Raw genomic sequence first — 24,334 nt, 5'->3', positions numbered from 1 at the left:
TGGAGAGGCTTGTAGTATAGAATACTGTGATATTAAGGCAACCTTTCAGTCAAATCAGGAATTTGTCATATTTGGATCCAATTTTATTCAAAACTTTTTCTCTTTGTCTTTTTCCAAACTTTTCTAAACTTTTGCAAAATCTTCAGTTCCACAAAAGAACTGAACAAATAAATAAACTGTTTGTGTAGACACCAATTTCTTTGATTTTTTGGGGGGTAAAAATCTCAATTATTTTATTTAGGAAGCTTAATAGGTACATTTTTTTGTTAATCTAACAATTCAACGAATAAGATGTGTTCTACGAATGTCTATACTGAAGATCTTGTTTTGTTTTTTAATTAGTTTCTTGTCTTTTCTGCAGCTACGAACTTAGTGAAGAGATGCAGTTGGCATGTCAAGTACTAAACATGTACTTGGAAGATTCAACACAAGTACAAAGTAAACAATTGGTAAGTAGTCAGTTTATACAAGTGAATATCATGTGCAAAGATGCTGAGGTGCATTACAACGCATCAAAAGTACATGAACATATGCGGACATCAAAAGAGTCTCTAATCTAATAGGTCCCATGCTGTCAACCAAGCTCCGACCCCTGTTGCATCACCACAATGTTGCATCCCTGTGTCTGTTTTACAAGTAACTCATCATGCTTGTGCCCTCTTGACAAACTTGCTTAGCAATAAAACCACACCCGTTCACTGTAGAGGTTCCTAAAAACCAGAAGGCCTTCTACTCTAATAGTTTCTTCCCTCGGACCACTAGATTTTGGAATTCTCTTCCAGTTACCTGCTTCCCTGACTGTACTGACATACAGAAGTTTAAATGTAATGTAAACCAACATCTTGCTTGTCTCCCCTGAACATGATCGCAATCAGTAGCCTCTTACATCCAAATGGTGGGGTTGTTCTTGGCCTTCGGGCTGGGATCAAAGTGTAGTATCTTTTCCGGCAGCTACTGCAAGCAAAAACCATATGTAGGGGCAGCCCCACATATAAGTTATTGATCAATGTAGGGGAAACCATTCATACCAATTGTCACTATCCAGCTCCCCTACTCCCTGGGGAGCTGATCCCCATTTCCCCTTCACTATCCACATTAAAAAATGGCCTTGTGCCTAATTTGTTCAGTAGGGAAGCAAATAAATACCCTCTTACATCCAAATGGTGATATGCCTTGTTTTGGAGTGAACACAAAAAAAAAAAAAAAGTATAATTTTGTTGAATTTTAGGAAGTCGGATGGTCGTAAAGAACCTCAGCAATCAACCTATAACAGATCAGAAGGTTGTGCATTTTATTGAGACACAACCTCTGAGTTATCAATCAGGATCAACAGTTCTCACTCACAACCAGTCATTTAGGTTTCTAGGCATCTGACACCCACATAACTTTAATCTTTTATAACAAACATCTGATAAATTTCATGGAGACATATCTAACTAGGACGAATCCTACACTATCCTCTAAAATGAACTGATAGTTGGTTCAGTACGTGATTGGTTATTCACGAATGATGCAGTGAGATGTTCCATCTATCTCAGTACATCATCTGGGACCCTCGTGACTGGGAGATAGTAACTGACATCATCATATTCAGTTTTATGTCTGTTTTACACTTAATAAGTTAAAAAATGATTCTTCCAAAGACAGAGTTATCCAGTAAGTGCTATTTGAAAATATATTTGAAATTTTACATTAAATATTAAAACCTATTTTTGTTTTGATTCTGATATGTTCACATATAAATTTATTTGATTCTGATATGTTCACATATAAATTTATTTGATTCTGATATGTTCACATATAAATTTATTTGGTTCTGATATGTTCACATATAAATTTATTTGATTCTGATATGTTCACATATAAATTTATTTGATTCTGATATGTTCACATATAAATTTATTTGATTCTGATATGTTCACATATAAATTTATTTGATTCTGATATGTTCACATATAAATTTATTTGATTCTGATATGTTCGCATATAAATTTATTTGATTCTGATATGTTCACATATAAATTTATTTGATTCTGATATGTTCACATATAAATTTATTTGATTCTGATATGTTCACATATAAATTTATTTGGTTCTGATATGTTCACATATAAATTTATTTGATTCTGATATGTTCACATATAAATTTATTTGATTCTGATATGTTCACATATAAATTTATTTGATTCTGATATGTTCACATATAAATTTATTTGATTCTGATATGTTCACATATAAATTTATTTGATTCTGATATGTTCACATATAAATTTATTTGATTCTGATATGTTCACATATAAATTTATTTGATTCTGATATGTTCACATATAAATTTATTTGATTCTGATATGTTCGCATATAAATTTATTTGATTCTGATATGTTCGCATATAAATTTATTTGATTCTGATATGTTCACATATAAATTTATTTGATTCTGATATGTTCACATATAAATTTATTTGATTCTGATATGTTCACATATAAATTTATTTGATTCTGATATGTTCACATATAAATTTATTTGATTCTGATATGTTCACATATAAATTTATTTGATTCTGATATGTTCACTTATAAATTTATTTGATTCTGATATGTTCACTTATAAATTTATTTGATTCTGATATGTTCACATATAAATTTATTTGATTCTGATATGTTCACATATAAATTTATTTGATTCTGATATGTTCGCATATAAATTTATTTGATTCTGATATGTTCGCATATAAATTTATTTGATTCTGATATGTTCGCATATAAATTTATTTGATTCTGATATGTTCGCATATAAATTTATTTGATTCTGATATGTTCACATATAAATTTATTTGATTCGGATATGTTCACATAAATTTATTTGATTCTGATATGTTCACATATAAAGAGAATTTTAAATCTAAGACATGTAACAGCATCAGCAGAGAACCACACATGACCAAAATATACAGATCTTAAAAGATTTGTATTCTGCCATGAAACGATTGATTCCATCATGCATCTACCACATGGATCTGTTAATGGTGCATCACACTGGGGACCATCATGAATTGATTTGACTCCGTCTCCATTATTCAAGGGAATAAACTTCTTGATGTTCCAAATAGCTGAAAACACTATCAATAATTCCCCCCACTCTTTATCTGTGCCTAAACCTAAACGTAGATTCCATGAACAAAGCTTCTTTCTTAGAACTGCATGCCTGTGGAACTGTCTCCCGTTTTCCTGCTTTCCAGCTGACTACAATATGGTTGTCTTCAAGTCCAATGTAAACAAGTTCTTGACGAGCCGTTCCACTTAAGTTAACAAATTTACCGAATTTCCATTACTAACGATTACTATGTTGTTCAATTGACTACTGTACACTCTTTAACCCTTATCCTCGAGCGGCTGTTGGGCCTTGATAAGTGGTGATGCCTATGTAAAAAAAATATATATATAGGCTTTTTAAATAAATATGTTAATAAGGCAACAAAGTATGTTTTCCATTCAAATCTAATTGTTAAATATTGAATTACATATTGAATGATTTTGTTTTCTTAAATTATTAAGCATAAAAATCTTTTTTTTTTACTTAATAAAAAACTCATTCATTTTCTGTTTTCTTTTTCTTTAGAATACAAGCTTAAATATCATTCAACAAGACTGGTTCCGAGTTTCTAGCCACAAGCTGTCTCTTCCTTACCAAGTTGAAGATTATCTTTCCTCTTTCAATGAAATTGATAAAAAACTGCTGAAACACATTGTCAACATGTTTGATGCCAATGTAAGTTATATATATATATATATATATACATGTTTATTTAAAAATTCTTTTTTTCTTACTGATTGAAATGCTGAGCTTTGAAAAAATAAATCTTCACGGAAATCTCTGCTAAAACAACATTTTGTCAAATATGTAAGGTTTGAAAAATATAGAAAGATGAGCTTATTTTCACCAGGTTATTTTTTTTTTTAGAGTATATCAGCACATGTTTGGTTACTTGCTGCCAAATCAAATCATTTTGGAAAAAGTTTTTATACTTCAAGTTCTTTATACCTTCAAATATTTATTCATGATGTTTGGTTTGGTTGTTTTGTACAGAGAAATTGTTGATATTTGTGGGTTTCAGAACATGATAAAATTTTGTAAAGAAAAAAAATAATAACATCAATGTTTGTGCATTTCAGTCAAGAAGGCAGTATCTTCAAGCTGATCTGCGAACATCAGTTATTTTCACCAGAAAAGTTGTTTGCATGAAATGAATGCATAAAAATGAAATCAAATACAATTGTTATTAACAAAAAAAAATCTGTCTTGACATTGACTCAGTATATTTGGGGAGTTATTTTTCTTGATTCATATTAAAGTTATCTCCACCAAATCATACTAGCCAACAATAGAATGAACTCTTTATTTATGAGATACAAAAAAGTTTTGAAAAGAAGACTTGCTCTCTTTTTAGCCATGGCCTTTGAGCTGAGTGAATGCATTTCCACCTAGCTTTTTATTTTCACATAGTTTTCATTGATGCATTTACCATCCAATATCTTATGAGATGCAGCTATCATTTACAAATAGATATTCCACCATAGTACTTTTAATAGTCACAGAATTAATCTCAGAATAGTTCACTGATAATATTAAAGAAAGTTGAATTTATTTTTACATTACTAATGCAGTATCTATACTTTGTTTACCCTGGTAATCCATGTTTATTTTGATTGTGTTCAGGAACTTTTTACATAGACATTTTCATTAGTAATTACATTTTTTATTTGCATTTTCTTTTATGTATTATGTTAAGTTCCTATGTTTTTCAAACATTCTCCATAAAAAGTAAAAATATATATAGATATATGCATGCAACTTTTAATTGTTCTTTATAATTACTATTTTTTTTTGTCTTTTTCTCTTTATATTCTGCCCTGGATTGAGACAAAGCTTTAAATCATCTCAGTTTAGAAAGATTTCTCCTTTACTGATCGAGGACAAAAAAATTAAGTATAGTATCATTACTGATACCACACTTTACTCCTAGTCAAAAGGCCAAGAAGACTTTAATTTTGGGGGTTTGTGATTCTTTACAATTTTTCCAGGAAATACTATTCATAACGTTAAAAAATACATTCATAACATATATTCAATATGATGTCATTGTGTGTTGCTATAAAAATGTAAAAATTGGAATATCAAATATTTTCATTTTATACTGGTTTAATCACATCCTTCAAATTCTATTCTAAAAAATCGACTCATCATTCAAAACCAACACAGTTTTTAACAAGTATGAATGCTATTAAAGTAAATACATAAATTACACTAGTGCAGCATAATGTTAAGTTAACGAATATGCAATGATGTTGAAAAATTTACAAATTAAATTATTGTTACATAAAGAAGAGGGTTTAAGGGACAACAGTGGGTCTAATTGGTTGAGTTAGATTGTGTGTTAGGAGAGAAGTTTTCAATAAATAGTATCAAATGATATTGAATAGTTATCTCATACAGAAACTATTTGGTCTGTATCATTATGTCTGACCTCCAAGGAAATCTTGATGAAAGGATTAATAAATATATTGTAAAGTTAGATCCTCTTTATCATCCTTCAAGAACATTGTCCGGCAAAACAAATGTCAAGATATCCTGCTTACACATACAGAGTACAAATAATCATTTAGACATTTGTAAAAGTATATATAATATTAATAGAATTTTTCTTCTTATAAATGAAAGCTTAAAAGTCAAAGTCAATGAATGTTACATAGGTGAGAATAGTGAAACACGAATTGGTTATATTTTTTGACTTGACTATTTTTTGTTTAACAATTACTCTTTTGTTGTCTAGTAGTTGTTTGATTATTCCAGTTGGCCCAATTGAATTATGCCAAATGCATGTCAACCTGAAACAACAACTTGTCAAGAAACAACAACACCAGTTGTATGGTTCACAGGTTTATTCTTATTTCCATTAAATGAAAGTAGAGAACCATGATTAACATACTTCTAACTTTCCCCAATGGATCTAGTAAGAAGTATGTCTTTTAACCGCAGAAGCATGTCTGTCTCAGACTAGAAAAAGGAGAGAAAAGAAGTGAAATCAACCTCCCTCATCTTTTCATTCTAGCATGATTTAGTTGGCCAGCAAATGCAAGGATAGTAGTAAACAATCCTTAGATATTGGAATTGGAGGAAGAACCAAAAGATGAATAGTTCCTTTCAAAATAAGGAAAACAAAGCAAAAATCTATCTATCTATCTATGTATGTAGGTCTTCAATTAGACGTTTTATTAATTTTAACTAAGTTGAATTAATTCAAACAATATTTAATGCAATATTGTTTTGATTAATTCGCAGTAAGAATTACTACAAAACAGTTGTTTTATTAGATATTAGAGTGCTAATATTTGTATTGCTACTTTAGCATACAAGGAAGCCATCTTTGAATTATTAGAGTTGCTTGAAGAGTTCTATAAACGGGAGATAATCCTGGAAGTTTGTCAGAACAATTTTATATATAGTAAAAAAATAATTATATATATATATATATATATATATATATATATATATATATATATAAAAGAACTTAAAACATCTTTTGTTCATTGAAATTCTGTCTTATATAATCTGATTAAGAATTTGCTCACTGATGATATTTTTGTTTATTATAAAATATTTTAAATTCAAGATCGATATAAAACTGATGATTTACTTGAAGATTAAGTCATAATGGATTTCTTTATGCAATTTTCATCAGGTTCTTCTTGTCTTTATGAATCAATGTCAAATGGCATATGAAAGTGGAAGACGTAAATTTTCAAAATTTTGACTCTATTTGAAGAATTTTGTTTTCTATTTATTTTGAATGTTTTGAAGGCAACATCCTGTTCATCTTGTTTATGTTTTATAAATGCGTTATTTTTTTTTATTCATTGGCTTGACTTAAAATTTAATGTGATTAATGGAAAAGAATATTACACTAGCATGACCAATGTCCCAAAATTTCCTGGGAAAATTGTTAAGAACCCCCTGCCCCCCCAAGTGTTTTTGGCCCTTTGACTAGGAGCAGAGTGTGTTATCAGTAATGATACTATACTTCATTTTTTTGTCTTCTATCAGTGAAGGAGAAATCTTTCTAAACTGAGGTGATCTAAAGCTTTGTCTCAATCCAGATTGATGCTTGTGGAGAGTTGGATTTTTTTCCATGTTAAAATCTAACCTTGTATCCCTGTCCTCTTAGGGCTGGGATCAATCTGTTCTTTTCTTAGTCGGAAAAGACATCCTTCTTGACTGGGGCAATTTTGATTTTTGTTACTCCTAAAAAATCTACATTGTGTCTAACTTAAACTTGATGTGGAGGCAAGTAAATAATTTTATCACTTAAGATGCTAATTCATTCATCATACTTTTTTTGTGTTTTGTTTTTTTCTTGTGAAAAACAAATCCCATGTGGATATAAAAATTAATACTTGTACATTCAGCATTGAAAATACTTGCCAAATCTGCAATTAAAGAAAATAGTTTTTAATTTAAATTTTACCCCTGTCACATCAAAGAACCTACTGTTGATTTTCTATGCCAGCCTTTCTGCTTGTGTGGTAATGAAACTTCTCAAATACACTTGTGATATTAGGCTGTATAAGACGCTAACTTTAGTCAGAATCGCCTGTTCCTTCTTTCATCAGATTCTATCGATTACTGATGCTTATTCTTATATAAACCCTATCTAAGAACACTGCCCGCCATAAAAAAGAATATTTTTGGGAAATTAAAAAAAATCCACCTGGACATTTTGGAGTCTATAAGGAACTAACTCACGCACAAAGTTCCTTTTATATAATAGTAAAGCTCTTTTTATTTTTTCGGTGATTTACATTTTTGTTTAAAACCCACCTATCCCCCCCCCCCTAAACTAGAACTGCTATTAGTTTCAAAATTCTAATCATAAATTATTGTTGCTTTTTTTGCATAACTTTACATATTCAAACTTTTTAATATTGTTTTACGATTGAAAAGAATTTAAGGTGTTGATTGTTATGAACATTTACTCACATAAATAACTTTTAGAAAATTAGGATTATTTTCTTGTGGACAGGGTGAGGGTGGGCATTGACTATAGAATCTGCATAATGTTCATGCAAAATATTTATTCATCAGCGAGGAGGCACTCGGCTTTGGCCAGTCATAAAATATGACTAAATATGATATTTTAATTTGTCCAGATTTTGTACATATTATTATTAGAGTTGTGATTTCAAAAGTAAAAAAAATATTTGGGTGCCATCAGCTAGAATCGAAACTGAAAGTAAAACTGTAGCATTCAAAGCTGGTGATGTTACCACTGCACCAACGTGACTTGCATGTTAACTGATTAAAAATAAACTAAGATGAATATACAAAATGTATAACAATTTTTTTTTTTTTTTACACAGGCATCACCACATTATCAAGGCCAAGAGGCCACTCAAGGATAAGGGTTAAAGAGTGTACAGTAGAAATTGGAAAATATAGTAATCATTAGTAATGAAAATTCGGTAAATTTGTTAACTTATATGGAACGACTCATCAAGAACTTATTTACGTTAGACTTCAACACAACCATATTGTAGTCAGCTGGAAAGCAGGAAAACGGAAGACAATTCCACGGGCGTGCAGTTCTAAGAAAGAAGCTTTGTTCATGGAATCTACGTTTAGGTTTAGGCACAGATAAAGAGTGGGGGGGGAATTATTGATAGTGTTTTCAGCTAGACGAGTGTTTCTTGTGAAAGTTTGGCGAGGGGGGACCATAGACTAAAGCTCAGTCGAACACTTTCCATGAAAATAACGATACATCAGAGACACGCTCGCAACATCTCTTGTGAGATAGAGGTTGTTTCGATTTTGACCCCTTAACTATTTTAACCGGCTAAAGACCGATAAAAGAACATTCCAAAAAAAATCCAATCATTTGAGGCCCCTAGCGCCGCTCTGTGACTTTTAGTTTCGAAAGAAATAGGATTTGAAAATATGGAGACAGACAAACATAGTGAGTTTTATAAATTAGATTATGGAACTAATAATCCATCTATCTCATTAACGTTTACACTTGAGTGGCTTCTGACCTTGATAAGTGGTGACTAATGAGTAAATAAAGATCTCTTTTATGTAAAATAATGAGTCTGTTATAATTTTTTTTTTTTCACTCTTTTTACATTGACTTAAAACTGAACAGTTTTTTGGCAAAGGTATATGACATGTCTCACATTAAAAAAATATTTTATTGCATTTATAAAATCTTTGCATCATTATAAATTAAGTATTTTTTTAAAGTTAGCTTTTTCAATTTGTAAAGTCATTTTGCTATGTAACTTCAACATTGGAGTTGATATTTCTTATCCAAGTTTCACCATCCTTTGAAATTTTTTTTATAAATCTCTGGATTGCTATATCGATGGAACACCAAATACTCAGATTCTGAAAAAAAATCTCTTTTGGAAAACTTATTACTCAAGTTTTAAAGATGTTTTATTTTACTATAGAAGGCTAGCATAAGATTCTCTCCCTGTAGCTTGAAATTTTGAAAAAAAAAAGTGTTTCCAAACAAGATTTTTTGGTTAACTTCTGGTCAAGAAATTAATTAGGAACGATTTTGTGTGAAAATTACATTAAAATAAACAAAAACTGCACCTCTTTACTAAAAATTGAACAAATCTTTTTTTTTTTCATAATCTGAAAATTTAATTTGTAAGACTATTCCAGAAAAAAATTGTTTAGATAGGAGAGGATATGTTTTATATGTTCACCATTTTTTGATGTGTGCAGTTTGATTCTTGATCTCATTTATTTACTTTATTATAAACTTTAAGTTTGTGAGAACAGTTGCTTCCCCTCCCCCCTCCTATACATACAAATTGATAGAAAACTAACACCTTTTCGTGCTCTTAATTTGTTATTAAAATAGAACCCCTACATGAAATGAATACAAGAAAGTGCACAGCATACAGTTTTAGACTTCAACATGGCCACTAATCACCTGGTTATATAAGTTGTCTTCTGCACTCAAGGAATTTTCTTAAGATTTTGTCTGCTTTTGTCAGTATAGAGTTTTGTACACATAGATTCGAAAAAGTTGTCAAAAAACAAATATATAACAAATAAATGTTATCAAAGGCAAGAGAAGTTACTTTTCTACCCAACTGGATATGTTTTTAGTGTTTTTATTCAATGTAACATGTTTATTCAGCTCGAAAAACATACAGTGTTTACCGATATATTGGAAAATTTAAAATGGCAGCCGACTCTCTCTTTGACACAGTAAGTTTGGGGAAAAAAGTTAAAAATAAAAAAATATACAAAATACTGTTAAAAACCCACCGAATATATGTCAGCCTATGTCACGGTAACATATTGAGCGAGTTTTTAACTGTATTTTGTCTATTTTTTTATTTATAACTCCTTTTTCCAAACTTACTGTGTCAAAGAGAGAGAGTCGGGCGCCATTTTAAATTTTCCAATACATTGGTAATAATTGTGTGTTTTTTGAGCTGAATAAACATGTTACATTAAATAAAAACACTAAAAACATATCCAGTTAGGTAGAAAAGTAAATTATCTTGCCTTTGATAACATTTATTTGTTATATATTTGGTTTTTGACAACTTTTTCAAATCTATGTGTACAGTAATACAAACCCGAGCATTCTTATGGCTAAATGCGCAGATGAAGTTGACACCTTACATTTGCATGCATCTGATAATCGCTTTTCTGTCAATTAATCAGTCACACATAAGTTTGAAATAGCATTTTTAGATTTTGTCTGTCGGTGAATCTGTCACTGTCCCTTTCCCCTCATTTTGTGGCTGAACTCATCAAGTTTAACTTGGTCATATTTCTCCTCTCACAAAATAATATTCATCTTCCAGTTATGATGTGTCCAGCTTGACTTGATTAGTCATGAAAAACATTGAAACATAAGTTGGTTAATTGGTCTGTGGTGGCAGATCTCAAGTGTTATGCGTTCGACAAACTGTGAATTTAAAAAAAACACATGCATCCTATCTTTAGTCATTCGTCTGATTTTCTTCCGTCACGAAATATGTTATCAGTGGATTGTTGACCAATAATTTCTATTTTCTTTCCACAAACTGTTCTTGTGTATTGTATGTGATGTGTACTGCTTGCATTGCAATAGATAATCGTTGGCATCAGGTGCCAATTACACTGGAGTATGAATAAGCCTTACTGGGTGACAGCTTTTTCCATTTGTTTTATTTTTTTGTCATTGATATAAGATCATTTTTGTGTGATAGATTTGAATAGACAGTGATAGGTGAATATGAATAGGCTGAATTATAGACGGATGGAACGGAGAGAATGAAGAGGATAAGCCAAGGTACACAGTCTGTTGCAACTCTAAGACTATTTTTGCAATCGTGCTGATAGGCTTTTGCTGAAGTTAAGTTTACAAAATAATGAATTTGAATCTTGTAATTCCTTTGGTTGGTTGGTTGTTTCACGGCATATCAACCCTTTTCAGGTTATTTAATGCCGAATCCAGTGATTTTAAAGAACAATTTTTTAATAGAATATATATTTTTTTTCAAGTTGTTTCTATTTAATCCATAGTTGGGACCCTAACAGGTACTACCACTCCGGGTCAGAGTGGACCTGGGAGCAATGGCAATTAAAGGGTGGCTCCACACTCCCCAAAGCCCACAAGCTGGGGCCTCACCATCAGATATAGTTTAAGGTCATATCCAGGACCTGTAATTCCTTTGGATAAAGTCAGTCATGTGGAGATGTACTTAAGCCTTGGTAGAGCTCTAATGACTTTTTTGTTGTGTATCTAGCATATAAAGTTATACTGTTGTGTTTTTAAAATCAAACCCAAATAGCATTTAAGCTGACAAAACAAATTTTGCTTCTGACTAACCTATTTTTATTTGCTATTGTTGTACCATGTTATTGGTCATATAATAACATACTTGCTGCAAGTGTTTAAAAACTACTTAGTCCAACCCAGACAACTGCTAATATCGAATGTTTTACAATAATAACCTATAAATTAAAAAAAAATCAGCAACACGTATAACTCATTTTAAATTGAAAGATAGAAAAGTTATCTACTCTGTTTTTAAATGTACAAAGAAATGAAAATTAAATACTAAAATGCTTTTATTACAGCCTGGATGCAGCAAGTAGTCATATAAATTATGCCTTGTGATTTTTGTTTTAATTTAAAAACCCAAATGTCTAAAAAGGTGTGTACTAATCTTAAATGTTTTGTCTTTTTCAGGGCAATTGCACAATACACTACGCTGTGTCTCATTCTAACTTTGAAATTGTCAATCTACTGTTGGATACTGGTGTTTGTGATGTTGACAAGAAAAATAAGGCTGGTTATTCAGCGATTATGTTGGCGTCTCTTGCTTATGTACAAACTGAGGAGCACCAAGATGTGGTCCGTCGCTTATTTAGCCTTGGGAATGTTAATGCGAGAGCATCAGAGGTCAGTCGGATGATTCAGATTTTACTTTTCTTTACAATTTTACAAGTCTTAAAAATGGAGTTCAATTTGAACTTTTCACATGTTCTGTAATTGTTACAATCTATGTTGTCTTCGTTTCGCTCCATTTTTCAATTTCTTAGATGTTTTTGAGTTATGTGTTATTAGTAACTTTGATTCTGGTGTTTATAAAATCGTATTGTAGATTCTTGAAGTAAACTTCACAAACAAATAGAAAGTATTGCATATAAGAATGGCTGGATTGCTTAGTGACAATTCCATTGATAATTATATACATTTTTTGTATTAACAATCATTCTCAAAGCAAATCATGTTGATCTGGAACTCTTTGAAAAATGCTGCCACTTCAGCAAGAATATTTTGTCCATTTAATCTGTATATTTACTGATAAAAATATTAAGATAACAAAATTATCAGAATTTTAGTAATATATAAAACCCCCATAAGTTGAGACATTCCATGTTAGTACTGGGATTCCCAACCTTGGGTTCTTGCACCCTCTAGGGATTCAGCACGATATTTCAGGAGATGCAAGAAAAGTTTAGATAGAAAATAGGCTATTGTTACTCTTTTGTATTTATTTTCTTTTGCAATGTACTTTTTGCTTTCATTTTCGTGTTAAGCAGTGTTATTAAGTAGCCATTGAATTGCTGAATAGATGTAATCCAATCATATATTTAAACGTGAATTGAGAAATTTTTTTTTTGGGGGGGGGGTGCTAGTTTTGAGTGAAATTTCTTGAAAGGTGCGAACCAAAAAAAAAGGTCCAGAACCACTAATCTAGTAGATAACGTGATTTTATAGATCAGCGATCCTTTAGATAAAATTCTATCCTCTTCTCTGATTTGATTGATGACATCATACGAGTCTTTTCAAAAGTTTCTAACTGAAAAATAAAAAGAGCTATGAAGACAGGAGTGGTACCATTAAAATGAGTGACCTTTTGTGCTCCAGCATTTTACATAGTCACCACCATTCTCAATGCACTTTTGCCAGCAATGAACAATGGCTGTGCATGGGTGTCTGGAGCACACTTTGCCACGACTCTGAAATCGATGAACCCAATTCCTAACTGTGCTGACATCAACTGCATTGGCTTTGTAAACATTCAACTGGCACTGGTGAATGTTGGTTGGTTCAATTTTTTCTGCATGGAAAAATTTAATGATGCATCTCTGCTTCTGATACATGACTATGACAGGGATTATTTTCTTAGAGTCTCTCACACCATCAATATCTGCAACAGAGAGATGAAACTTTCACATCATACCAACATAAATTCAATCAACAATGCAATTTGCAGCTCTCCCTGATCCATTCCGGTGAAGAAAAACACAAAAAAAACCCTTACTTTTGAAAGGGCCATTGTAATTTTGTGGTATTATCCAGTGTGTATGATTGTGAAGTGTATAGATAGAAATATATAAACATATACCTGACTTTATATAAATGAAGATATGCCTTAGAGAAACAAACGTTGATTCAACTTTAGTCTAATAATAGATCAATATGCTCTTTTGTTTATTATTTGAGAAGCTTGCATTCAAATATGAAAACAAATTGTGACAAAAATCTTTTGATTTTTGTCTGCACATTATTTTATTGCAATCTCAAATTACTTAGATATTTTTTAATTGTATTCATGATTTTCTTTAAATCTGTCATTTGAAGGGTTTTTCTTTTTTTTTCTTTTTTTTTTTTTTTTTTGAATAAGATTTCATCTTCAAAGAAAGAGGGTTTACTTTTTATCTAAAGAATTGTCTTTGAATTTCATAAAAATTGTTTATTTCTGAGATATTTTACACAGTACAAAAAATGTCTTTTATTGGTGATTGTTGTTGTAGTAAGAGTTTTTCCTGACTTGAAATTTAGTACAAAACGTTTGAAATTTAGTGAGAGATGACCTGTTCACCTCCTTACTTGCTCTTTCTCACAAAAGAAACGTTGTGAGTCTATCTCTGTTCTGTTGTTACTATAATGGTAGGTGTTTGACTTAACTTCAATCTATGCCCTCCCCTCCCCATCGTAAAACATTCGCAACAAATACGCATCTAGCAACAACAATCATCAACACTATTTCTAAAAGTAAATGAAAATTTCATGGGCAGAGTTTGTTTCCTAGCACTGGAAAACAATATCATAGGACTGCTAATCAGCTTATATACAACATGGTCATTTTCAAATCTAATGTAAATAAGTTTTTGTTTAGCCATCCACTTAAATAATTTAGCCCTACCCAAGTTCCACCATTACTGATCATTTTGTCTCACCATCTGCCTAACACTTATTACCCGTTATCCTAGAGTGGCTTCTGGGCCTTGATAGCCAATGACTCTTAAGTAATAATAATAAAGAAAAAAAAAACAAACAAACGTGCAGAATGTAAAGTAAAATGACTATAACATCATAAAAACTAATGATTGCAAACTCTTTGGAAAAGGTTTTATTCAGTCCATATGACATTTTGGTATAATTTGTACCTCTACGCTATGCAAAAAAAAAAAAATAAATAAAAAAGCTAGGAAAGAAAATAAAAAGCTGGTCCTACATCGAGAGAAAATTATTTTTCTTTTATTTTTCCCCTGTCTGCCTTCTTTTTAACCATCAGTAATATTTCTTATCCATTTGTAATGCTACCTCCAATGTAAAAAAAAAAAAAAAATTATTTTTTTCTTTTGTTTTCTAAACAATCAATACATACAACCTAACACACTGTTCTCAAGTATATCTACATTAATATTCTGCAATAAACCAACTATCATGACAAATCTGCAAACATTCATGCGCACAAATTATATTTAGGAATCAAGACTTAACGTGTTAGAAAGATTCAGTCAACAACAAAAACAAAACTTATGTTTCTGAATTTTTTTAGATTAAGATTGATAATTTGTATTATTCGGACTACTGTTCTCATCTTGAAATTTATTCACACAACATTTTGGCTGATGTAACAATAGTAAATTACTTGAGATTGCTACTTGGTCATGGCTGACTGAATGAGAGCATGCTACCCCCGTGTAGATTGAAAAAAGAATTCTGTTTGAAATTCTATGTGGATTCATGAGCTCAGCAGAAAGATTCCCGAATTCTACAATATACACCTGAAGAAGGTCGGAGATTACATTGGCCAAAACTTTGTAAGACTAACACTCAAGATAAGAATGGTAGCCTGAATAATACCCCCCCCCCCATCAGTAGGAAAAAAAAACGTGTTTTGAGATTTAATTTCCCCCCCCCCCCATCTTTTTTCCTACATCATTGTAATTGTGCCAATTTCTGATTTCAGGCTGGCCAGACAGCTTTAATGCTTTGTGTCAGCCATGGACGAGATGATATGGTGAAAATGTTATTGGAGTCAGGAGCAGAAGTTAACTGTCAGGACGAAGATGGTTCCACAGCCCTGATGTGTGCTTGTGAACATGGACATTCAGATATTGTGAAAACCCTTCTGGCTCATCCAGGTTGTGATGCCACTCTCACAGATAATGTAAGTGTTATGTTTTCATTGTAAGGTCTTACAAACGAGGGCGGTTAAGTGACAGACTAAGAACATTCAGTTAGCGTATGAGGTATTGAACCTTGATGCTATCTGTCATCAGAGCAGATTGAGATGAGGAAACATGATGAAAGGTTTGCAAATAACGGACCCTCTAAATTAATTACCTGGATAGCTAAATTGATACATGAAAGAATGAAGTAAATTTCCAGATTCAATAATCTGCAGACATTTCCAGAAATGAGAATGAAATCTAATTAATATGGTGGAAAAAAATGCATGTGTAAGTGTGAAGATGTAGCAGAAGAAGGCATTGGATGATTACAAAGAAAAAAAAAATAAAATCTAAATTCTTGAAGGAATGTGGCATTTCTTTTTTGAATTAATCTGATATAAATTGGTAAATATTGTTACGACATGAATATGATGATACGTAACGTGATTAAAGATGTGAAAAGCAACGATCTTAACTTCTAAAGTATAAGTTAATTCTCGTTTAATTTATTTAGGAGAAAACAACAGCGTTGAAAACTGAGAGCAATAAAATGGAAAAAGATTTGTGTCTTTCAAAATAATAAATCAACGGACACTTGCTAAATAGTGTCTATAATTTCTTGTGAGAAATATAGTTAAGGTATAAAATAATTATTAGACATTAATAAAATGCATGAAATGCAAAAGGTTCAAGTGTCATATATATATGTACTAGCAGTTCAACCCAGCTTTACTCAGGCCCTATGTACTGTTTATAACTTTATGTGCATATATATATATATATATATATATGAGTAAAAATAAAATAAAAATACCAGCGATGGTTGACGGTGTGTCGTTTTCAGAAACAAAAACAGAAGAATTTATAAAATGGTGATCAACGTTTCGTCCCTAAATACCGAAGAAAAAAACGCGTATGGTCTATGATCGTTTTTTTCTTCTGCATTTTTCCTGTTGAAATCCTGATGATGTCCCCTGCAATAAACGTTGATCACCATTTTATAAATTCTTCAGTGTTTCTTTGTCATGGTAACCTACATCTAAAATTTCAAGTGTTTAGACCAAAAATTGGCTGAATAGTTTGCTAGAAACTGCAAAGGTAAAATCTTTTGAACTTTGACCCCTTGGCAGCCAAATTTTCTGCCAAAAACAGATTAAAAAGCTTGCTATATGTCTGAATACACTTTATGTAAAATTTCAAATGTTTAGACTAAAAATTGGCTGAGTAATTTGGTAGAGACTGCAGAAGTTAATTTTTTTTAAAAAACTTTGACCCCAATTTTGACCCCTTAACATTTATTGTTTTGGGCTCAAATAAAGTTAAAACATTTGATCCATATCCAAGTAACCTACATCTAAAATTTCAAGTGTTTAGACCCAAAATTGGTGGAGGAGTTTGGTAGAGTTTTCAAAGGTCAAATCATTGAACTTTGACAGCCCACTTTTTGTCTGAAAACCGATGAAAAAGATTTTCATAAATCTCAATACCCCTTATGTCAAATCTCGAGTTTGTAAATTGAAAATTGACAGAGTAGTTTGGTTTGTACACACACAAATAATTTCACTTTTAAAGATGTATAGATTATATCCTGTTCTAGTTAGAAATGAAGTATCCTAGTGGATGTCAGACATACATTCCAACCAAAACCTTTTAAGATTCTAATCATCACTTGAAATGCAACTGCTTGAATCCCTCTTGCACTTGGTTCACAGGTTTATTTGCCAGGTAGTTTTTAAAATTCTTTTTCATGAGCCCAGTTGCTTGTATGATTACTGGAATGATAGAGATCTTCCCAAGATTCCAGTTTCTTTTCATGTCATACATAAGATTTTGATATTTGTTATTTCTATATGTGTGCAGGTATATGTTACTTAAAATATGCAAAGATATTTAGATTTGATCAGGTAGAACACTAATGTAAAGTGTACCTTAAAAATAGAAAAAATTAAATTGAAATGAATTGTTTATTAATATGAATTTAAAAAGAAACTTGAGTTTTCATGTTCATTTGTAGAAAACTATGCCAAAACTGATTTTGTTGTTTCATTATTCTTTTCAGTTCGAAACTGTAACAAATCAATAATCTAGTTTTCTTTTTTTACATCATTAGTAAAATGTTCATCCTGCAATATTCAAAAATAAAACAATGATTTCTTTTTCATCTCCGTTTTGTAGTCTTGGAGTTCCAATATAGTCAGATTTAATGTAATTTGCCTCATTTAAATACAAGGATTTTGAAGTCTTATCACAAAGTATTGCTTCTAAATCTGGCTTGAAACGGACTAGTTTATCTTTTCTACAAATGGACAATAATTAATTTCCTGTTCCCCTTGCAAGACTATTTACCCTTCTACATCTCAAAATGTCAAAACTTACTATTTGAATGAATGCCAACAGTTTTCTCTAATATATCCAACCTATTCGCACCTGTTATTATTTAGCATTTACCTTGCAATATTTTTACTTTCGTATATGGTAATTAAAAAAAATAAACTGCTACTCATAGAATCGTGAATAAAATTCACAATCCCTTTTTACAATCCAAGTATATTATATACAAATGAACTTAAAGTTTATGTCTGACTTGTCCACCAAGTTTAAGTTCTTAATGTCAGTCTGACAAATAATTTCAAATAATTATTTCATAAAAATACATTGTCTGGCACAAAATGATTTATAGGGTGAATGTGACATAAAACAATCCCAACCTTGTTTCAATCTCAGTATACGTTTTGCAAAACAAAAGCGATTTCTAATTCTGAGGATTTGTTGAAAAAGAACATTTATGTATTCATAATACTCGATATAATTACAGTAACGGTTTTGTTGTTGTTGCGACACCATTCACTCTAGTTGGGTTGAACTGGTTTGCACAATGTTCTGAATAATGGTGGCCAACACACAGTGTTAATGGTTGTATTAAAAACAAACGAAATGATGCTTTTATGTATATTTTTCTTTTATGGCAATGTAAATTGTAAAGAACTATAGAACTACTTCAAAAAAACTTTTTTCAAAATATGAGGGAGATTTAGTTTTTCATGGCAGCTGTGTATACAGGTTGTATAAAGGCGACCGATTTAATTACTCTGACATGATTAATGATATTATTTGCACTTTTTAGGGTTGATAGAAAATACAATACTGTTTCAAAATCATCCATGTTCAGTAATAAAGCCTATTTCTTTCTATTTTCCCTTGTCAATAGTAAGGACTGCGTTTTGAGAATCTTAATTGTCAGATGAAACCCTTCAAAGGCTGCTGCACTCTGAAGTGCACATCTACCACGCAATAATAAAAGAATGATCAACATCTTTGCTTGACAATTCCAGATACGCCATCAGCGTTGAGGTGAACAGAACATGTCTTGTAAAATTTTAATTTTAGAAATACTTATTTTAATTTTTATCAACACTTTATCAATGAACAGTTATTTTAATTACAGTTCTGAATTTTTTAAATGAGGGCCGATTGTTTGTATTACTTGTTTTGATTGGACTATTGTTCTTATCTTGAGTGTTATTTGTGCAACGTTTTGGAAAAATGACTACTAACATGCCTGATGAAGGTCAAAGGCTATATCAATTGAAACGTTGCACAAATAACACTCAAGATGAGAATAGTCAGATCCAAACAAGTAACACAAACAATTAGACCCTCCGTCCAAATAAACATTTTGAAAATCTGATTTTTCTTCTGTCTTACATACGAAGCTAGCAATAAAAAAATAAATAAAAGCAACAAACATAAATAGTCTGATCAAAACAAATAATACAAACAATTTGTTTAATTTTTATCAATTCAGTTTTTTTTTTTTTTTTTTTTTTTAGAAATCCAAAAATGTTTTGTCAGGTTCATAAGTCATAAGCATTTAAATGAGTCCCATTCATACTGTGATAATCTATAAATATTACAATGTCAAAGATTTTTTTTTTACCAATTTTATTTTGTCATTCAAAATAATAAACACAAATTGTCATTTTTTTTTTGTGCTGCTATCAAGTCTTCATATTTTATTGGAAGAAAATATTAATAAGTATTTTTTTTTTCTATTTCAGGATGGTCAGAATGCTCTAGCCATAGCTATGGAGACGGATCATAAAGATATCGGAGTTGTGTTATATGCACACATGAATTTTTCAAAACAACCCGTCTCCAGTGTAAGTATTGTTTCCTTTGTTCTGATGGATCTTCCTGCATTCCTGGCAACATGAGTCTGTGATTCTTTCACTTTGATATTTAAACGTCTTCTCTTTCATAATTCCCCATTATTCTTTTCCTTTCATTAGGGCCTGTATTGGAAGCGGAGAACAGGTTCAGGATCTACATCTCCCAGGTATTAAATTCTCGATTTTGGTACAGAATCTTTTGCCTGAGATTTTTCTTTTCATGATGAAAAACTGCTTTTAAAGGATTTTTTCTTTTTGCTTATAAAATTTATCTTTTCCTTATTCCTTTTTTAAGCCAAGTCTGTTACGCAAGTCCTTGTATATGATAGTAAAAATAAGGCATCAAACGACTTTTTCAACTTTTAAAATTAACGCTTGATTGCATCTTGAGGGCATTTTGATGACAAACTAAAATATTTAGATCATTAAAAAGAAATGTTAGTTTCATTTAAGAATTTGCTACACATTTTTCATTTAAAAAGATCAGGTTCCCCTGGCAGCAAAATCAACATCCAGACCATTTTTTTCCCTATTGATTGTTGTACAGTGTTGTGTCCTGTGCAGTTCTAAGCGGTTTACTCTCCCAAGCTTTGCCTTCTCTTTTTGAGAAGGGATTAGTTTATTGCTAATCACTTGAGACACCTCTATTGGGGATTTCTGATGGGGCTGCCCAAGCATCTTTTGCAGGTTCAGCATACTCCGCCTTCAGAGGTGCTTATTTTACAACCCTACTTTCTGACCCTTGTGTCACATTTCTCATTGTGGAAATAAGAAATAAATACAATAAAAGCCAGGAGTTCAATCCCTGATGATGCTAACCCCCTTCCACCCAACATTTAAGGAAGTGCAGAAGGAGCTTTTGTCAATTTTTGTTTCCATTTAAGCACAAGGCGGCTGACATTAAACTAGTTTCGTTGCATTGTTGTACTTGATGGGGGGGGGGGGGTTGCCTAATGGATACTGCCGTGGACTATGGAAACAGCTGTGTTGAATCACAATCCTTATGAATCACAAGCATTTACACATTGATATTGCTGGAATTTTGTCTAGAATTGATCAAAGTTTGTCTAATTTGATACTAGTGAAAACTTTTGTAAAATCGATAAAAATTATGTATAATGGTTTATTGAACTCGAGTTTTCAATCAATTGGCTAAGGGTAAAAAATCTGTTCAGCTATGCCTTTCCATGTTGATGGGTCTGTCAAGTTATGCTTTGAGGATATGTTAGAAGGCAAAAGAAGCAGAGAAAATCCAAGGAGAAGGTGGAGAGACAATGTTTTTGATTGGACATCTCTCAACAGTTGCGCATCCATCAACCAACTTGTCCTAGATCGGAAGGAATGGCGAAAAATAAGTTGTGTGGGTTCGCAATCCGCACCAAGCGGAAGATGCGACTCATGATGATGACATCTGGAATAAGTATGAAGCCACAATTTAACCCCCCCCCCCAGATATTGATAAAAATAGCAACTTATGTTCATTTAATTGTATTCAATCACTTATAATATATATTGTGCATTAACTTAAAAAGGGTTGATATGCCATAAAAGATGTCTAATCAAACCAATCTCAACTCCAATGAATTTTTTTTTACATTTTCAAAGCAAATCCGAAAAGTTGATGAAATATCAACTGCATTTTATGATGTGAAGAATTGTTTTAATAGAATCGGACACATACCAAGTGTGAATGTGTACAATTTATGTAAAGAAAGTTTCCTACTTTCAATTTATTCAGTTCTGATTGTGCAACCTTGATCTATTTTCACAACTTGATTTTATAAAATCGTTGTTGTATGGCTTTCATCTTAGGTGGATTGAACTGGCTTCCTCCACAGGAGGAAGTGTCAAAGGAATATAAATTCACAGGCAGTCCTCGGTCATCTATAATGTTGGGTGCATTTTTGGTCAGGAAGCCAGTCTCTTCAGACAGCCTGATCTGTTAGCATCAGATGCCCTGATAAGTATTATCACTCTGGGTCAAAGTGAACCTGGGAGCAATGGTAACTAAGAGGAAATTCCATATTCTCAACAGCCCCCAAATGGGGTCTCACCATTGGATGTCTTTTAAAGTCATACCCAGAACTCTGTATGAAATCATGACAATGTAGCTGTTCATTCTTCATTTATCATTTTTTTTTTTTGGGGGGGGGGGCACAAAATCTATTTCTCATCTTCTTCCATTATCTCAGTACAAGATTTGTTCTCTGAACTTTTTTAGGACTAAGTTGATTAGTTTATCTTTGCAGATAAAATCATCCCCAAAACTATTTTTATTAATAATTAATTTTCTACCTTATCATTTTTTTTAATTGTTGGATATGTTCATTACTGTGACATGACAATTCAGTAAATATCATTGGTTTCACTTGAAATTCAATTTTTGAATTTCGCTACAATAACAGAAGAACCATAATTTTCTAAGCTAGTTATTTCCATTGGGCTTGGAATCCCTTGGTTTAAAAAAAGAAAAAAAAAGAAAAAAAGTCTGTTGCTCACATGAAATATCATAACTCTTGTACGAAAACATGGTCGAAAATTCTTTGTTAGAGATATCACTTCTGGATTATTTGCCGGCAATATCAAAATGGATAGTTGTTTGGGTTATCAAAAAGAAAACAGAATATCAAATATTCTTATTCATTTATAACAAATACTATTATCTTTATCATTAAAATTAATAAAATCAGACAGAACTTTGTTACAATTAAGTAGAATGAGATGATACAATAGTATCTGTTTTTTTTTTTTTTTAATCCAACCCTTATATTGGCAGATATATTTTTCACTTGACTAAGAAATTCTCATGGATTTTGTTTTTTGTAATGTTGAATATCTTTTGAACTTTAAAAAAATATATTTTGGATCAAAGAATTTTTTGAACCAGAGGTAGTTTATTCATTTCAATTATTTTAGCAGTTGAAATAAACAAGTTTAACATGACACTGTATCTGATGTCACTTAAACTCTTCTTAAAAAAATAACATTTTCAAAGTGACTTGGTCTTATGAATAGAAGACTTCCATAAAAAAAATATAAAATTTTTACATTTTAGAAAAAAAAATAAATAAATGAATCAACTGTAGATGATTCAAAGATGTTCTTTTCATTGATTAACACAGAGATGTAGGGGTGGATGCTATTCCTTTTCCAGGATTACTCCACTTAGTTTTGAATCTGGTCTCATAGGATTTAATTGAGACTCTACCGAGGATTGAACCTCATTCTCCTGATCCATTATCAAACACTTATATTATGGTGATTGAATAAAAAATATTTTGTGCTTTTAATTTATATTAAAAAATTTACAAACATATGTAATGAAAAAAAAAAATGTTTTGAGATCAAGTCAATGCAGGTATGCTGCAGGGATCGGTCCTTGAACTTTTATTATTCATAAATGATCTCCATGATAAAATTGTGTCCAAGATGAGTATATTTACTAATGATACGCTTTATAATAGACATGAGGGGAACAAGAAATGTACACATACACAGGCAGTAGTAAAAGCCTTAGATATCGACGTTCAATCTGTAGTGAAATGCGAACGTAAATGAATGGTAACATTTAATGTTACTAAAACTTCTTTCCTGTAATAACTATAAAAAACTTTACAACCACTGATTACCATGATAAATAACAGTCTACCTGAGAGCTCATTGTTTAAACTCCTTGGCTGAATATTCACACGCAACATGAATTGGAACAAATACATAGAGGACATTGCCGAGGCTGCTGCAAAGGTGGGCTCACTCTACCGTGCTAGAAAATTACTCACACCAAAGAGTATCCTTCGCCTCTACAAAGTCACAATTCATCCATACATGAAGTATTGTTACCATTAGTCTCGTCTTTTTAGACAAAGTTCAAAAAAGAGTCCCCAATCTGATAGGTCATGCACTATCAATCTGTCCCATCATCACAATGTTGCATCTCTGTGCCTGTTTTACAAGTAATTGAATGGCATGTGCTCTGATGAACTTGTAGCACTTGTGTCCCCTCTTCTCCTAGATGTACAGATTTCTGACTAACTTGATAAGTAACAAAATCCCACCTCTTCACTGTTGAGGTACCTTGCTGTCGGAAACTCTTCTACTCTAATATTTTCTTCTCTCAGACTACTCGACTTTGGAATTCAATTCCCTCTGTTTTCTGCTTCTCTGATTGTACTGACCTGCATAAG

The 24,334-nt window shown here is 31.5% G+C and overlaps 1 protein-coding gene across 20 annotated transcripts in view; it reads left to right on the top strand.

The window, feature by feature from the left end:
• The window catches only part of LOC145253353 (uncharacterized), a 692,561-nt gene that overhangs the window by 652,023 nt on the left and 16,204 nt on the right, over positions 1–24,334 (top strand). For 16 of the 20 annotated variants that reach the window (XM_080112927.1, XM_080112928.1, XM_080112926.1 and 13 more), the window contains 6 exons: positions 362–449; positions 3,619–3,768; positions 12,257–12,469; positions 15,777–15,977; positions 20,040–20,141; positions 20,271–20,317. In XM_080112927.1, the coding sequence (XP_079969053.1) occupies positions 362–449; positions 3,619–3,768; positions 12,257–12,469; positions 15,777–15,977; positions 20,040–20,141; positions 20,271–20,317 (801 nt within the window). The remainder of the gene's footprint in view (positions 1–361; positions 450–3,618; positions 3,769–12,256; positions 12,470–15,776; positions 15,978–20,039; positions 20,142–20,270; positions 20,318–24,334) is intronic. The other 4 variants (XM_080112944.1, XM_080112943.1, XM_080112940.1 and 1 more) reach the window with 1 other exon arrangement.

The sequence above is a fragment of the Euprymna scolopes genome, chromosome 3 (assembly GCF_053919585.1).
Source record: "Euprymna scolopes isolate OS-2025 chromosome 3, ASM5391958v1, whole genome shotgun sequence".
In the NCBI taxonomy this organism is placed as follows: Eukaryota; Metazoa; Mollusca; class Cephalopoda; order Sepiida; family Sepiolidae; genus Euprymna; species Euprymna scolopes.
This window is presented reverse-complemented; position numbering and strand designations above follow the sequence as displayed.